Source organism: Diabrotica virgifera, chromosome 1 (genome assembly GCF_917563875.1).
Source record: "Diabrotica virgifera virgifera chromosome 1, PGI_DIABVI_V3a".
In the NCBI taxonomy this organism is placed as follows: domain Eukaryota; kingdom Metazoa; phylum Arthropoda; class Insecta; order Coleoptera; family Chrysomelidae; genus Diabrotica; species Diabrotica virgifera.
In genome coordinates, this window is record NC_065443.1 from 235729738 (window position 1) to 235748071 (window position 18334).

At 32.6% G+C, this 18334-nt stretch overlaps 1 protein-coding gene across 11 annotated transcripts in view; it reads left to right on the forward strand.

Annotated features, from left to right (window-relative positions):
• Window positions 1–18334, forward strand: part of LOC114333136 (obscurin) — a 615016-nt gene that overhangs the window by 576021 nt on the left and 20661 nt on the right. For all 11 annotated transcript variants that reach the window (XM_028283003.2, XM_028282967.2, XM_028282979.2 and 8 more), the window contains 6 exons: window positions 2964–3108; window positions 3172–3307; window positions 6145–6316; window positions 13829–14295; window positions 15002–15179; window positions 15269–15551. In XM_028283003.2, coding sequence (XP_028138804.2) covers window positions 2964–3108; window positions 3172–3307; window positions 6145–6316; window positions 13829–14295; window positions 15002–15179; window positions 15269–15551 — 1381 coding nt within the window. The remainder of the gene's footprint in view (window positions 1–2963; window positions 3109–3171; window positions 3308–6144; window positions 6317–13828; window positions 14296–15001; window positions 15180–15268; window positions 15552–18334) is intronic.

Here is an 18334-nt window from a genome sequence, read left to right on the forward strand (position 1 = left end):
AGATTTTGCAAAATAAATTTTGAAATCCAGCTTTCGCAAAAAAATTCATTTTTTCAAAATGTTGCAGGAGTGAAAATAAAGCAGATTTCAAGTTAATTTTTTTACAAATAGAAGAATACTCTACCTTTCATTTGCAATTTGCAAAATTAAAATCGGTTAACTACCACGGCGTCAGGATTTTTTTTAAATAAACATTAATTTTTGGTGCTACGCGCAGGACAGCGGTGTTCGATTCACACAAGTTGATTTCCACCAAAATTTCTTCCAATCTTTATTTAATATATTCTTACTCTATATTTTATTGTATGTTCATATTTTAAGTCCACAAAAGTCAAACTAATTTGATTATTGTTTGTGAAAAATTGTTTAAACAATTGCAAATGTTTAAAAATAATACACTTTTATTTTCTAAGTTAAAATATATGAACAAAGAAAGTTTTTGCTAAAAAAAGTGTTATTTCAAAGGACAGAGTATGTGTTTTTATTTTGCAATAATCAAATTAAAATAAAAAAAGGTACAGTATTCTTTTATACGCAAAAAAAATTCAACTTACTGTCTGCTTTATTTTCAGTGCTGCAACATTTTGAAAAAATGAATTTTTTTGCGAAAGCTGGATTGCAAAATTTATTTTGCAAAATCTATTAAACCGATCTTAATGAAATTCACAGTATTGTTTTATCACATCGTAAAGTTTTTCTGGGTGAAATATGAAGGTCATAAGTGTAGTATACATGGTTGAAAAACGTAAAATGCAAATACTTGTTTTTTATGGTTTTTTCGAAATTATTGCTATTTTGCAACAAGGGTGACAATTTTTAAAATTTTTAGTTAATCCTATATTGTAGGAAATTTAATTACGCAACTTTTATGCTGATGCAACTTTTCTCGAAAATGAATGCTTTTAAAGTTATAATCAAAAACCCAAGAAAAAAATTGAATTTTTCCTTCATTTTTTGACATTGTCAAATGTTCCGGATCTTTTTGAGTGAGAGAATAACTCAAATATTATTAAAAAAATAAAAAAAAATTAATAACCATTTTCAATGTCGTTGCAACACGAAACTACAGCCGCGCGATATTCTAGTCCAATCAGAGAGTGCCGCAAGCACCTCTACCGGTTTCGAAACTTATTAGTCTCTCATCAGGAGGCACATATGCTGCTCTCCCTGATCCAACCAAAACAAACCCCGGCGTGCAGTCACGGATCGCAACGAACGAAATGGCATAGATGCCCTAGCGGCAACTGCTATCAAAAGTCTAAGTTTTCAGTCTAATGGCATATAGAGCAACATAATGCTACTCTACACCCCACCAGAATGAAAACAATGGGAACCTTCTCTGGTTACACCTCCAAGGCTTCTAGAATTTGCAAGCCATACGGATGCCGAGACTAATCAGGGAGAGCAGCATATGTGCCTCCTGATGAGAGACTAATAAGTTTCGAAACCGGTAGAGGTGCTTGCGGCACTCTCTGATTGGACTAGAATATCGCGCGGCTGTAGTTTCGTGTTGCAACGACATTGAAAATGGTTATTCATTTTTGATTTACTTTACTCTGTTTGGAGTACAAAGGGAACTATTCTCGTTGGAACTTTACCGCGCTGAGCAGATGGGACGTGAATTATATATTGTAAAATTCCCTCATCTTCCTTAGTCTCGGCATCCGTATGGCTTGCAAATTTTAGAAGCCTCGGAGGTGTAACCAGAGAAGGTTCCCATTGTTTTCATTCTGGTGGGGTGTAGAGTAGCATTATGTTGCTCTATATGCCATTAGACTGAAAACTTAGACTTTTCAAATATTATTATATGAGTTATTTTCAAGCAATATCTGCAAAAAAATATGAGTCACGTCTCAACATCCAAATGTACTAATATTTTTACAGATACGCCTTGGTCTACTTAGGTTATTCATATTGTGAGTATACGGAATTAACTTTCGACGGAATTTTTACCTAGATGAATTGACGGGAGGTAACTGCATTGCATATTGTAGAATCCTTTTCATCTGTTTTATTCATCATCTGTTTACTTTGTAAATTGTGGAAAGAAAGGATTGGAGTTATAACTAGAAAGTTGGTTCCACGGTAGAAGTTTTTAGATTTTCGGATCTAGAACTTCTCATTATGTTAATAGATGCTGCTACAACGTCTGAGAGCGAATTATTTGTATAATTTTGCTCTGGGAGACAGTTTCTTTTCTATTTGATTCAGGGCACACCATAGGTCTCTCTGAAGAGCCTAAGGGGATAATGATTGTCTCTGAAACTGAATAAAATATAAACTGTCTTTAATTTTCTCTTAGGGTAAGAACAGAACAAGTGGGTCGAGGTGGAGGTGTAGGTTGCGGTGGGTGCTACGAGATAAGTCGCGGTCGATGTCGACAGCACATAGCAAGAAGGTCACCTGCGCTGTCAGTCGAACTAGGACCACTATCAAGTGAAGTAGTTTAATGAAATTTGAATGAAAAAAGACTGTGCTTTTGCGATGTTGTGTCAGTCAAGTGATGATAGTGATGAAATGTCAGCTCTAAATAATCAGATCCTCGTTCATATTTAAAAAATTTACTGAATTTAGATACTTTAGAAATTTAAAAATAAACTGAATACAAAAAACGAATTATATAAAAAGTAGGTATCAACTCAGATAGCGCAGGTAATGACAACTTGGCTTCGAACGGATCAATCACAGGGAAGCATCCTTGTAGGCCGCGCAGTAGACATGCATGTAAAACAAACTCATTTTATTTCCAAAAGCATCGATGTAAACCTCCTGGATGGCATCGCGCTAAACCACCACCGCGACTTACCTGCTCTGTTCGTTTGCTTTGTAAATTGTAGAAAGCACGGCTTGAGGTTGTCACCAGAAAATTGGTTCCACGTTAAAAGTCTTTATATTTTTGGTTTGGATATAGGACTTCGCATTGTGTAAATATTTTATTCTTTATGAACCTATTTTAATTCTAGTTACCAAAATGGTCCAGACACATATTTGCTTCAACTAAGAGATGTTGACTTCCCAGTGCGTCTTCGTGAATACATGAAAGTTGCTGCTATTCGCGGTCCAGGATCCGGTTATATCCTCTCAGACGAAAATGGATACGATTGGGGAGTGAGTTACCAATCTTTGTAATGAAAGCAGAGACCTAATTAATATATTTCCTTTTATTTACAGACACCTATTATTCGAGAACGACGAAGATTTACTGACATTATGGATGAGGAAATTGATGACGAAAGGAAAGCTCGCATCAACAGATACGGCTCCGTCGAAAGAGAACCGACAACCAGAAGAATTAGACACGAATTGGGTAAGTCACTTTAAGAGTTTTGCTAGCGTTACAGAAAAAATCAATTTCTTTAACCATTTTTGTATCGTTTTTCAAAAAACCAAATCCATAACTTATTATTATTACATATCTATATATCATACAGCAAAACACAATTATAAAATTAATAAATAAACGAGCAAAAAAAACAACAACAAAATTGTTGGCACTTTCTGAAAGTTACGATCTGTTGATCTCTTTAAACGATTTATTGGTTTAAAGATGAGGTTGACATAATGACATCCTATAAACCACGAAAACAATGTATGCTTCAAAAATTGCTTTATTTTAACGTAGGTATCCGATTAACGAGTATGTATAAAGAAAATTTCTGAAATTGCTGGAATCTTCTAAATTTTGCTCCGCATCAAATACGCTAGCTAAAAAATGTATTTTAGTACAATCTCTCAAGCTTAAAATGGACCTCGCAATTCTAATTGCATTCATCGATCTTCTTGAAAATTTGGAATTAAGTTCACTTTACCCTCCTCTTCAAACCTGACTTACTCGCAAAGTATGCTTTTTATTTTTAAGGGGTGAAAACTACCCCTTACTAAAATAAATTGAAAACTAATGAGTTAAAGAGGTAATGGGCTATAGTTATGTTCAAATATGTTCATGTTGATTGTTTTGAATCACCACTTTAATATTTTGATATTTTAAAGCTCACAACCCCTAAAAACAACCCCTCATACAAAGATTATTTAAAAAGTATGGTCAAGAAACATGAATTTTTTTTATTTTGGGTCGTAATAGGAGAATTTCTTTCCTTCAAGTACAAGAAATCAAATCTAACACTTAATTTGCTTAACAATGCAACCACCCCTAAGAATGAAACAGGAAAAAATTGAAAATTAATAAATGGAAGCAGTTATAGACATCAATGTGTTTAAACATGTTAAATTTTTGTTGTTTTTTTACAATGTAACTAATAGTTCGATATTTTTATATGTAACTACCCTTAAAAATTACTCCTCATACACTTATTAAAAAAAAATTTAAATAAAAATTTTTAAATTTAATTTAATTTAAAAAAAATCATTTTGTTTGGTACCAAGGTGCCATTCACTTTTGTCCATCCCCAATCAGCAAAATTGAGAGTTTTGTTGACCCGATATGTAAATACAAAGCAGACACTGCATGTATAAAAGAATAAATACTCCAAAAACATCAAAATTTAGTCGCTCCATAATTTTCAAACATTATCTCTAGAAAAATGTATTTGGTTTTTTAACAATAACTCGGCTTCCCTTTAAGCTTTTTGCACTCACTCTCACATCATTTTGTAGGGAATTTCATAAGCTATAATATCATGAGAGTTGCAATCTTTCTAGCCCCTTTTGTTAAGAGAATTTTAATGTTAAAAGGCTAAAACTACGCTCCTTTTGCATTGAAATCAATACTTAAACGCTTCTACCTCGCTTAATTTATAAGCTACGTGAGTTATAAAAAAAACAAAATTTTCAGTAAAAAAATGCTAAATTTTTGGTCATAACACTTTTTTTCGTAAATCCAATAGTTTTTGAGATATTTTGAAAAAATGACGTATTTTTTGAAAAATCGAAAAAAAAAAGAAATGTACTTAAAACAAGTTTTTTCAAAATGTAATTGTTCTAAATAATTCAAATTTTTGGAACGTATTGTCGGAACATAAATAAAGTTAATTTTACATGGGCTACGATTAATATTAATTTTGACGCACATGGCATACATTTTACCGTTATTTTTTCGTTTATAAATTCAAGGTATTTGACTAATTTTTGTCATAACTTGCTTAATTCTCATGCTAGAGGCTTTTATCAAAGCTTATTTTGAAGGTCTGAAAAGGTACTTTAAATATATTTATTAGCATTTTCTATGAAAAATTAATAATTTTTCCGTTATTTGAGCTCAAATCTTTGCATATATTTATTTATAAAAACAAAAACAAAAAATTCATAAGTTGCTTAATATTATCTAAAAAATTTAATTAAAACCAACTAAATTCTTTGTTTTTTATAAGCTTCAATTTTAATGAGGATGATTGTTTACTAAAAATGCGTAATTTTCGAGTTATCAGCGAAAAACTATTAAAGAACGTGTTTTTTTTTTGGAATCTTTAATCGCGAATAACTCAGAAATTATTAAGTTAGGTAAAAAATTTTATTCCACATTTTCTTCATAAAACTCAATTCTCTATCGATTCCCGGTGTCATTTTGAAATTTTAAATGTCCACCCCCGAGAAAGGGTGGCATTCACCCCCGGGGTGGAAGCATACATTTGCACCAAGTCAGGTTTGCTATGCTTCTTTTCATGAGCATTTTTCAGTGCGTCACAAATGATAGAGAAAAAGGTAAGTCGGTGATAATATACATTTTAGTGACATGACATTTTAGTTAAATCTGACAGTTGACACATTTTATTTGCAATTTGACATAAATTCAAATCATTTGTGTTTATTGCATTTATAAAATGGTATTTTCTTTGATTTGTATAGTCTTATAAATTGAACAGATTATATTCGTAGATATATTATATAATTCGTAAATAATTTTTTTTCGGTTATAGCGCCATCTATTGGCAACTAGAATAAATGTTATAAATGTCACCGACGAAATGTAATCACCGACGTGCGTTTTTTCTGTCACATGCAATTTAATGCGTTAGAAAGAAATCGAAAAACTGTGACGCACTGAAAGATCCTCATGAGAAAAAGCATACTTGCATCATTTTTGAGCTACTGTCAAAATTTCAAACAAATCCATGAAGGCCTTTAGAATTGCGAGGTGAATTGCTTAAATGATTGTACTATTTATACTAATTTTATTTATACTTTCAGGATCACGTTTAGATGCATACGTGGAAGCTGAGGCCTTCCTTGAAGCTAAACAAGAAGGACGTTTGCCATTCTTCAGAGAAAAACCAAGTCTGGCTGCAATGACAGAAGGTCAAGACCTCGAATTGACGTGTTTAGCAGTTGGCGAACCACAACCGATAGTCCAGTGGTTCAAGTAAGGAAATATTTAATTGATACTTCGATTGATTGTGATGTGAAATTCTTTTGATGGAAAACTGAACACTTTATGGTTTTTACGTTTTATGTTATCCTTGAATGAGTATGCCATTAGTTTTGGTTTCAATGCATTAATTGACATTTTACAAGATCGTTTTATTTATGTTTTTGTCCCTGTTGAATAAACCAAAATGTTCCGTAGATATCTATAATAGTACGGAAAATTTAACTACAGTTCGTACAATATAGATACCGTTTCACGTCATTCGCGTCATAGCACGTGACGTCACATGATACCAACACGAAATATTTAAGTTGTAGGTGTGTTCCTTTTTAGAATCGTTTAGTGAGTACACTGGAATTACAGCCACTAGACATGTTTTAGTATATGCGCGTAGAAATAATATTGGAAGATTTCTATTAACTAAATTTAAAGACACATACCCTAACTTGTTTCGATTAATTTGTTTAAGTGGAATATAAAGCGTTTTTATAAAGCACACTTGTTCGGATTACACTCTAACTGCGATCGAACAAAGGTAACATTTTAGCATAAATTGGTAACATTTATTTGACAGTGTTTTTTAAATTTTAAAGAAGCTCTTGGTTTCTGAGTTTCTGGGGGGAACAAATTTTCGTTTGAACAGACTGTAGATAATGACGTGCAATGGTATCTGTATTGTACGGGCGGTATATGGATATTTTAATTATTTTCTAGTTTATCCATAAAAGAGTCCCCATCTAGAGTACTAAAGTCCGCAAACTACCGCAGGATGAAGCACCGTGAAATGGATCGAAACGGAATGGAATTTGGTTGGATTGGAAAGTTTTGAGTGGAGGGGGTCCATTTTGCGCGGGGAATTGTCTTCTTTTTTTCTTCTTATCCTTCTTGTAGATCTTTATTCCGGCGTTGAAGTATTTCTTGAGAGGAAGACAGCCAGCTATTTAGGACACTAGATAGACAGGTCCTACGTAGGTAGGACAGGTAGACATCAAGACCATGGTTTGCAATGACAACTCTACCAAAATACGCAGTGAGACAAATATGCCGTTTAAGATTTAATCATGCATTGATTCCAACATATCTACATAAAATTGATTTAAAAACAATTCATATTGTCAATGCGGAGAAATAGGTGATGCTGAACATAATATGATTTTAAACTGCCCTCTAATACAAATAAATATAAATATGTTTATAAGTAAATTATACAGTTGTAAAAATATAACACACCCAATAAATTTAACATATATATCATCACAAATTAATAATACAGAATTAATGCAATTGTTTATAGTACATATTAAAAATATAAAAATCAAATTATAAATTAACTAACGTAAAGACAGAAATTAAAATGTATTATAATATATATAAGTAAACCAGTGTTTTTGCCTGATGTGGTATTCCCACTGACCAGTGGTCAATCCTTATAAATTATGTACGATAAGTAGGATAGAAAATATTAAGTAGATAGGTATAGGAAAATATATTGTAAAATATATGAGTAAAATTGGTGAATCGGCGAATGAGCCTTGAAGGGTCCGTAGTCATACAACTCCAAAGAAAAAAAAGTGATAGTTTTGTGACTGTTTTGTCCTGGGGTTGAAAAATCGGCCACGAACGACGATGAACCCGAGATTTGGTCAACGGTCTAACTATGGGGAGGTACAAGTAGGGCAAAATCCCCCTTAAAGATCCACAGCGATACTCCCTAGTCAATCAATCATGGCAATGCTCAATACTAAAATTAGTTCCAGAGTAAGTCCTTCGATAGAATCTCTGGAGAGGACAGTTTATCAAAAGATCATAAATTGAAGTGCAGAAAGAATAGCAATAGCTGCATGTGAAATGACAAAATCTTATGAAAATCAGGAAAAATTCACAATAGGGAACTGGCATAAAATTTTAAATTCGAAAAAAATATAAATCACAACAGAACATAATTTAAAATATATATCAAAGAAAAATAAGTTGTTTTTGTCTTTCGTTTGGTCCCTAAAGACGATTCTAAATTGAAATTATAGCAGCCAGCCCAAAACGCGTCGTGACGTCATATGATTATACCTAATGTTTACACATTACCGCATTAGGTTAAAAAAAATTTAATCAGACAACAGATATTACATTAAGGGCCGGTTGTTCGAACGTTAATCAACAATGATCACTATCAAATATTATTTTACTGTCACAACTGTCAATGTTAACTTTGGTTGGGTTGCTGAAAAATAATGAATTTATTATAATTATGAGATTAATTAATCAATTAACATAACAATTATTAACATAATTGATGAACTAATTTCATAATTATAATCAATAATTATGTTTTCAGCAACCCAATCAAAGTTGACATTGACAATCGGTGGCAGTAATTAAATATTTGATAATAATCATTGTTGATTAGCGTTCGAACAACCGGCCCTAAAACAACAGATACTTACATTTTTAGTCTGGGCAGATTATTATCGGTGAATAGGCCATTTTTGGGAAAAGTTATTTACCAGCAATTTTATTGCTGGAATCGAATCTTATGATTTTATCTATTAATAATATAGGTATGCAAAGTCCGCAGATGGTGTGCTACTTTTTTTATATACAAAATGGCGCCCGAAAATCGTATTTTTTTCAATTTTTGCTCTATAACTTCAAAGATTTTAACTTTACACCAAAAAAACTCAAATAAAAATTCACCGTAATTAAATTATGCATAGAAACGTGTTTTTCCCGATTTACTTCGACGAAAATTTTCCCCAGAAAATGCGGGTTTTTCCAACAAAATCTTTAATTTTCAACTATAATTTTAGATAAGTAATTGTTTATTAATAATTAAATAACTAAAATCTCTTTTCACATAGATTAAAATTCCAGAAACCTATGGAAATTGAATAAACAGTTTAGCAACAATTGAATTGTTAATTTAAAATTTACGGTCGCTTTAATAACCACAATAATTATGATACATAAGAATAACTATGATTTTTGTATAAAAAGATACTGTACCTATCTGATGTGATTTACAGAATTGAAATTGGACTATTTAAGCGGCCTCAGGAATATTTTAAAATTATATACAATTTTTTGGCTTATAAACAAATAGAATATCTCGGTAAATATTAAATTAGATTAAATTATAGAAACGGTATTTGAAAAAAAGCGGCAGGACACTTATTTTAAAAGAAAAAACGTTTAATTGTGATAAGTGGTTCCTGAGATACAACCGGTCAAAGTTGACCGATATTTACGGCAAAGATATAAACAATAGGATCATAATTTTTAAACCATCACCTTTTTATTTTTGTCCTCTTTCTCCACACCAATTTTCATATCTTTAAATTACTCATAACATATATTATTATAATAAAAACTATCGACATTACGAGTGAAAATTGCCAAAAATAGCAAAATTCCAATCAAAAACTAGGTTGGAGAAAATGTAATCTCAAAGTTCAAAATCGGTATGCGTTAAAAAAATGCATTTTCTCGCCTTCCCATGGAGCCATTTGCTTCATTCTTTTTTTTTTTGTTCCCAAGTAACTCGAGTAGAGTCATCTAACTGATGCATTATTAAATGTGAAACTTGCCTTTGTTTTGTTATAATAGATTAATTTATTTATAAGAAAAGAAAACTACATATTTTTCCAGTTGCAGACTTTTTTTAGATAAACTTACTACAAGTGTACCTTTTAACGTTAAGAACACAAATAGTCTCATTTGAAAGTTGTATAATTATTTAAACAATCTTTATTTAAACAAATTAAAAATTTTTGTTATAATAACTAAATTAATTTATTATAACAAAACAAAAGCAACTTTGACATTTAATAATACGTTAGTTAGACTCGAGCCATCTGGCCAATTGGGAACAAAAAAAGAATGAAGAAAATTGCTCCATGGGAAGCCGAGAAAACGCATTTTTTAACGTATACCGATTTTGAACTTTGAGATTACATTTTCTCCAACCTAATTTTTGATTAGAATTTTGCTATTTTTGGCAATTTTCACTCGTAATATCGACAGTATTTATTATAATAATATATGTTATGAGTATTCTAAAGATATGAAAATTGGTGTGGAGAAAGAGGACAAAAATAAAAAGGTGATGGTTTAAAAATTATGATCCTATTGTTTATGTCTTTGCCGTAAATACCGGTCAACTTTGACCGGTTGTATCTCAGGAACCACTTATCACAATTAAACGTTTTTTCTTTTAAAAGAAGTATCCTGCCGCTTTTTTTCCAATACCGTTTTTATGATTTAATTTGATTTAATATTTCCCAAGATATTTTATTTGTTTAATGTTGTTCTGAAGCTATTTCCTTGTGGCATTTTTATGATTAATTATTTATATGGGAAATAAGCCACAATTAAAATGAAAAAAAATAATTTTATTAACGTTTCGACGCCCAAATCGGGTGCCGTTGTCAAAATACAAAATATTACAATTTGATGTTGGGTTTTTGCAACACCAAGAAATAATTTTTTACTGGTTTTAAACTTCGGAAGCTAGGAATAACTAAAGGCACTTTTCACAACTAAACCTTTATCACAATAACACAAACTTTTGGTATTAAAGTAATTTTTTGTGTGGGATCGGACACAAGCCCTACTTTCCCGTTTTTTTTTCTTTTATTCTTATATAACAACACCTTGGCAACGAACTTTTTTTTGTTTTGAATATTGCGCCTTTGTGTAAACTTTGAATCATAAAACATAAAAACATAGAAAAAACTTTGTGAAGTGTACACAAGGCGCAAAAATATTAATAAAAATTATTTTTTAATCATTTTTTATTACGTTAATAATTTTTTTTTCATTTTAATTGTGGCTTATTTCCCATATAAATAATTAATTTTATTTGTTTATAAGCCCAAAAATTGTTTATAATTTTAAAATATTCCTGAGGCCGTTTAAATAGTCCAATTTCAATTCTGTAAACTACATTAGATAGGTACAGTGTCAATTTATACAAAAATCATAGTTATTCTTATGTATCATTATAACAATTCAATTATTGCTAAACTGTTCATTCAATTTCTATCGGCTTCTGGAATTATAATCTATGCGAAAAGAGCTTTTATATTACCGAGATGTTTAATTATTGATAAACAATTACTTATCTAAAATTATAGTTAAAAATTAAAGATTTTGTTGGAAAAACCCGCATTTTCCGGGGAAAATTTTCTTCGAAGTAAATCCGCAAAAACACGTTTCTATGCAGAATTTAATTACGGTGAATTTTTATTTGAGTGTTTTTGGTGCAAAGTTAAAATATTTGGAGTTATAGAGCAAAAATTGAAAAAAACAGGATTTTCCGGCGCCATTTTGTTTATAAAAAAAGTAGCACACCATCTGCGGACTTTGCATACCTATATTATTAATATATAGAATCATAAGATTCGATTCCAGCAATAAAATTGCTGGTAAATAACTTTTCCTTGTATATATTTTGCTAATTAGTCCAGAGTAATTAAAATTAGCTTCGCATCCATGAAGACCTTGAGAATGAACTAAAATGTCCTTAATGTCCTTTGTAAGCACTTTATTAAATTCCGTTTCTTATTGACTGGTAATCTAATATATGTTATTGGGAGGTTTAAATGGTTGTACTTTAATACAATGGTATTAAACAACACTTTCATAGTTTGAATTTACATTTATTTTCCATAGTAGAATCACACACAATTCAATACTATCTCTTTAAAACCTGTGTTAGACTCCAAAGTAAACAAAATTGTATATCATTTTAAATGAAACATTTTAAACGTCACAGTAGAAAATACAATGACGTGACGTCACAAGTATTTTTGATCGTTTGAAATGATTTAAATAGATATAAGATTTTAAATTTGTACTTCTAAGTTATTATGAGGTTATAAGGCGTGAAATTTTTGATATCTTATTTTTAAACAAAACTGAACATTATTATGCAATAAAAATGTGCAAGTTCCCTATTCAATGCAGTAGATGAAGAGAATGCATATTGAAATTATGGGATTAGCAAAAATGAAATAGACAGATTCTGAAGAAACACAAGTGAAAAATTACAAGGTATACTACTCGGGAAAAAGCGATGGTTTACATAAAAATGGAGTCGGAGTAATCTTATTACACAAGGTTGCCAAAGGCGTTATTAATTTTACACCAATATCAGAAAGAGTGATCTTATTATAAGAATAAGCCAACCCCATTAATATGAACATCGTCCAATTGAGTTGAGTTTTTTCAGAAAATCAACAGAATCATACAGAAAATTCTACAGGAATTCTAAGGAAGTTCTCATTATTATGGGAGATTTTAATCCCAAGATAATGGGACTGAAGATAAGACACAGAATATCGACACCATGCAAGGAAAAATCGCATCAAGCGACGTTCGGAAAGAAGAAGAACATCCTGGTTAAAGAACCTCAGAACCTGATTCAACACAACACATGTGCAGCTTTTCCGTGCTGCTGCAGACAAGATAAAGATTGTCGTGATGATCGCTAACTTTCGTCATGGATGAATTCCGTTACATTCAAGTAGTCACACCAAGAAGTAGTAGTCCTCTTCTTAGGGTGCCTGTCCGTTCCGAACGTTGGCGATCATTCTGGCTATGATGATTTTGTTGGTTGCTATACGGAGTAGTTGTGTTGAGGTATTACTATAACATGCTCTCAGGTTAGCCAGCTTTTTCCTTCAATTTTACCTTGCAAAATGCATTGGAGTAGCTCGTATCTGCCTTGATTTTTCATTATATGTCCAAAGTACTGCAGCTTGCGGCCCTTAACGATGTTGACCAAATCTGCGGTTGTATTCATTCTCCGCAGCACTTCTTCATTGGTGACTTTGTCTGTCCATGGTATCTTCAGGATCCTTCTGAACAACCATACCTCAAAATCCTGAAGTTTCGATAGAGTTTCCGCCTTCAATTCCACGTTTTTACTCTAAGAAGTAGTCAAGTGAGCGAATTTTTCCGTAGTTCCACAGGACCTCGATTTTGACCCTTCCCTTCGTTATCGAACCTATTCGCTTCGTATCTGTTTAGTGTACAGATAGCGAATGATCGATAAAGAAGCGAAGGGTCAAAAATCGAGGTCCAGCTCTACTATTCAGTAAAATATTTACGAATACGAGGACTATTTCCTATACGAAATAGCAAGCAATATATTGAAGATATATTCTCAGGCGGTGTAGATTCTACTGAATTGTAATAAATTACTCATATACGGATAAAACTTTCGGAGATTCAGAATTTCCATTGTATTCCTTATCTTCCTATTCCAGTTCGATCCATTCAGTTCTGCGATAGTACACGGCCTTGTTTCCATGGGGAATTCCCATGATCAAGGCCATCGTCAAAGTCGTAAGCTAATAGTAAAATTTGTGAAAATTTAAAAATCGTTAATTATCCGTGTTGTTGATATGAAATATCAATGGTATAAATTTAGTTTTTTAAGTTTCCTGTAATTAATATATAAATAATATGTATAAAAGCCGAACTAAGGTTTTAACAAATTTATTTTAGGAACGACTCCATAGTGGCAGAATCACACAGAATCAAAATCTTTACGGACGCAGACGGTAGATCGCATTTCAAACTAACCCCAGCCCTTAACTTTGATCAAGGATTGTATAAAGTCGTAGCTCGTAACAAAATTGGACAAGTGGTATCTAGAACCAGAATAGTTCTGGGTCTGGTACCAGATGAACCAGATAGTCCTGAAGCCCAGCAAATGTCTGATACTGAGATTTTGTTAACCTGGAAACAACCAAGATTTGATGGCAATGCTGCTGTAATATGCTACAGCTTGGAATATAAGGCAGCGGATGAGTTGGACTGGATTAAGAAGGCTGACAATATTGATCATGAGTTTTATTTGATATCTGGTCTGGAGTCGAACAAGAGCTATATATTTAGATTAGCAGCGAAGAATTCGATAGGCTGGAGTGATCCTGGAGTACCTTCTGCGCCGGTTACTACTAAACCTTCAGGTAAGTACCCCACAATTTGCGGAATATGGTTACATATACTACAATCACAATAAAGATTCATAGAAATAAACGAACCAAGACACTTGATTGTAACGAGGAGAACCCGCAAGTCGTGATTTACAATGTAAATTGTAAATCCCAATTCATGATTTACGAAGTTTATACAGGAAAAGAAACGAATGGATCCGTAACAAAACAAAAGCGAGAGATGTCTCAACCCAAGTAGCAAAGCTTAAATGGATGTTCGCCGGACACACCCTACGGCACAAGGGTGAAAGATGGACTAAGACGATTATACATTGGAGACCGTGGAACCACAAACGAAAGAGGGGAAGGCCACAGATGCGATGGTCAGATGACCTGAAGAAACACACTGGGTCAAAATGGATGAAAATAATTGCCCAAGATAGAGAGGCATGGAAGAACGAAGAGGGGGCCTATATCCAAGGATGGATGTTTAGGGCTGATTAGATAGATCCATTGTAAATCATGATTCGGTATTGCTCCTCGTAAAATTCAACGTATCTTGGGTTGTTTATTTCTAGTGCATCTCTATTGAGATTTTAGTATAGGTAGAGAAAGTCGTGTTTTCCTAAAATTTAACATGAACATCATATATTTGAGTCTTAAGCTTTTTGCTGGATATTAATAAAAACGTTTATATTAAAGGGTAAACTGAATTATTTTTTATTTTAATATTTTTTAGGCTCACCAAAGATTCAACTAAGCAAAGCAATGTTACATCTCCAACAACTTACAGACAGTGGAAAAGAGGTGGACGAGGAATCCAAAACACGCTTGGATTATAAATTAGAATCATCTCCAGTGGAATGGGAGGACTCTAATGTTCAACAGGAATATAACTTCATTTCTGAAATAGCGAGGTAAACAGAATATTAATATTTCAATAAAAGTGTATTTCAATTAATGTTACTTAAGATGGTACTAATTTTTACGGATATTTTAAATTCAGGGGCAAATTCTCGGTGGTACTTAAAGGCGTCGACAAACGCAATGATACTGTCGTCGTAGCGAAAATTTTGGACTACAATGACAAAACCAGAGAAGACGTTGAGGGTGAATTCGCAGCATTAAGATCGCTCAGACACGAGAGAATAGCCAGTCTTCTAGCAGCATATCGCACCAACGGCACTGCTGTATTTATTTTGGAAAAGCTTCAAGGCGCCGACATTTTAACATATTTAGCAAGTCGACATGAATACACTGAACAAACCGTAGCTACAATTGTCTCACAGGTAAGTCACAAATGCTTAAGTTTATGAAAAATTGTTCCGCTATTCCTTTATTAATATCTTTGTTTTCTTAACTTACTCGTAACAGACCTCGGTAGCACCACATTTCAAATGGCTCTAACCGTTTGATAGCATCTTCTGTAAGACTCCAGCTTTCTATTCCGTAGAGGAGGACACTAAAGACGTAACATCTAAGAATAATAATAATTATTATAATACCTATATTGATACAAAAACATAAGTTGCAGAGAATTTTCCTTCTTCTTCTTGTAGTCTAAGAGCTAGTGAACCCTCCGACTAACAGTCGTCCTGTAAGGCTAGAAATTTCTCTAGTGATAATTCATAGCACACCAAGGCTAAAAACCATGACCTGGCAGGCCTCAGTGGTGCACGTGTATCTACCAGGTGAATCGAAAAGTGCAAATTTAGGGGGTAAAATAAACTTCCTCCTGTAAGGTTTAAATTTAAGTATGTGTTTGAGTAAGTCATTTAGAAGAAATGTGTACAATGACAGGCGATTCTGAAGAGCATAAGACCTTGCCAGGGGAGGGGGAAGATTAGGGGTTTTTCCTAAAATTATTCTTTTTGCATCGAACAATTTTTTTTAGGTTTTTTGAATGATTCCAAACAAAAAAGGTCTTTAGTGATTTTTCTCTTAAGTTAATAGTTTTTGTTATATAAGCGATTGAAAATATTGAAAATAGCGAAATCGGCCATTTTTAACCCTAAATCGGACATTTATCTAAAAATTTCAATATTGCCAAGGTACGTAGATATTCTTTAAACATTGATTGATGAAATCCCGAAGAGTTTTTTGCAACAAAATATCGAAAACCCCTTTGTTTTTTTAATTGCTAATCAAGCGGGCGCGACACTGTAGTATAGGTAAGTGAGGACGTTTGAGTTTGCATAAATTCATTATCTCGAGAATGGGCAAATTTCAAGAGAAATTCTCAGATAGGTCAATTTTTATTTTTGAATTAGGACTTTTTGGCATATATATAATACTTGTGACGTCATCCATCTGGGCGTGATGACGTAATCGATGATTTTTTTAAATAAGAGTTGGGGTTGTGTGATAGCTCATTTGAAAGGTTATTTAATTCTCTATTCAGTAATATAAACAATAACATAATTATTTATACAGGGTGTACAAAAAAAAATTTTCTTCTATTTGTCAAATTTAATCAAAGTTAATTTAATAAAAAAAAAATTTGTACACCCTGTATAAATAATTATGTTAATGTTTATATTAGTGAATAGAGAATTAAATAACCTTTCAAATGAGCTATCACACAACCCCTACTCTCATTTAAAAAAATCATCGATTACGTCATCACGCTCAGATGGATGACGTCACTAGTATTATATATATGCCAAAAAGTCCTAATTTAAAAATTAAAATCGACCTGTCTGAGGATTTCTCTTGAAATTTGCCCATTCACGAGATAATGAATTTATGCAAACTCAAACGTCCTCACTTATACTACAGTGTCGCGCCCGCTTGATTAGCAATTAAAAAACAAAGAGGTTTCCGATATCGTATTGCAAAAAACTCTTTGGGATTTCATCAATCAATGTTTAAAGAATATCTACCTACCTTGGCAACTTTGAAATTTTTAGATAAATGTCCGATTTAGGGTTGAAAATGGCCGATTTCGCAATTTTCAAAATTTTCAATCGCTTATATAACAAAAAGTGTTGACTTAAGAGAAAAATCACTAAAGACCTTTTCTGTTTGGAATCATTCAAAAAACTTAAAAAAATTTGTTCGAATCAAAACAAATAATTTTAGGAAAACCCCTAATCTTTCCCCTCGCCTGGCAAGGTCTTATGCTCTTCAGAATCGCCTGGCATTGGACACATTTCTTCTAAATGACTTACTCAAACACATACCTACTTAAATTTAAACCTTACAGGAGAAAGTTTATTTTACCCCCTAAATTTGCACTTTTCGATTCACCTGGTAGATACACGTGCACCGCTGATGCCTGCCAGGTCATGGTTTTTAGCCTTGGTGTACTATGAATTATCACTAGAAAAATTTCTAGCCTTACAGGACGACCGTTAGTCGGAGGGTTCACTAGCTCTTAGACTATTGTGTCACTCCTATCGGAAATTGGAAATCATCAAGGCTATCTTGACCTTGTTTACAGCTGACCTAAAAAGTTCATTAGTGGGGCAGCCAAACCACTCTCTCAAATTACGCAACCATGACATTCTTCTACGGCTTGGATTGCGTTTTCCTTCTATTTTTCCTTGCATTATACAGGGTGTCCCGAAAAGATTGGTCATAAATTATACCACAAATTCTGGGGTCAAAAATAGTTCGATTGAACCTAACTTACCTTAGTACAAATGTGCTCATAAAAAAAGTTATAGCCCTTTGAAGTTACAAAATGAAAATCGATTTTTTTCAATATATCGAAAACTATTAGAGATTTTTTATTGAAAATGGATATGTATAATTTTCATGGCAGGAACATCTTACAACGAAATTATAGTGAAGTTTGTCCACCCCATAAAAATTTTATGGGGGTTTTGTTCCCTTAAACCACCTCAAACTTTTGTGTACGTTCCAGTTAATTCATTATTGTGGCACCATTAGTTAAACACAACGTTTTTAAAACTTTTTTGCCTCTTAATATTTTTTCGATAAGCCAGTTTTTACCGAGATGCGGCTTCTTTTTTAATATATTTACATAAAAATTTTACGGGGGCTTTGTTCCTTTAAACCCCCCAAATGTTTTTGTACGTTCCAATTAAACAATTATTATGGTACCGTT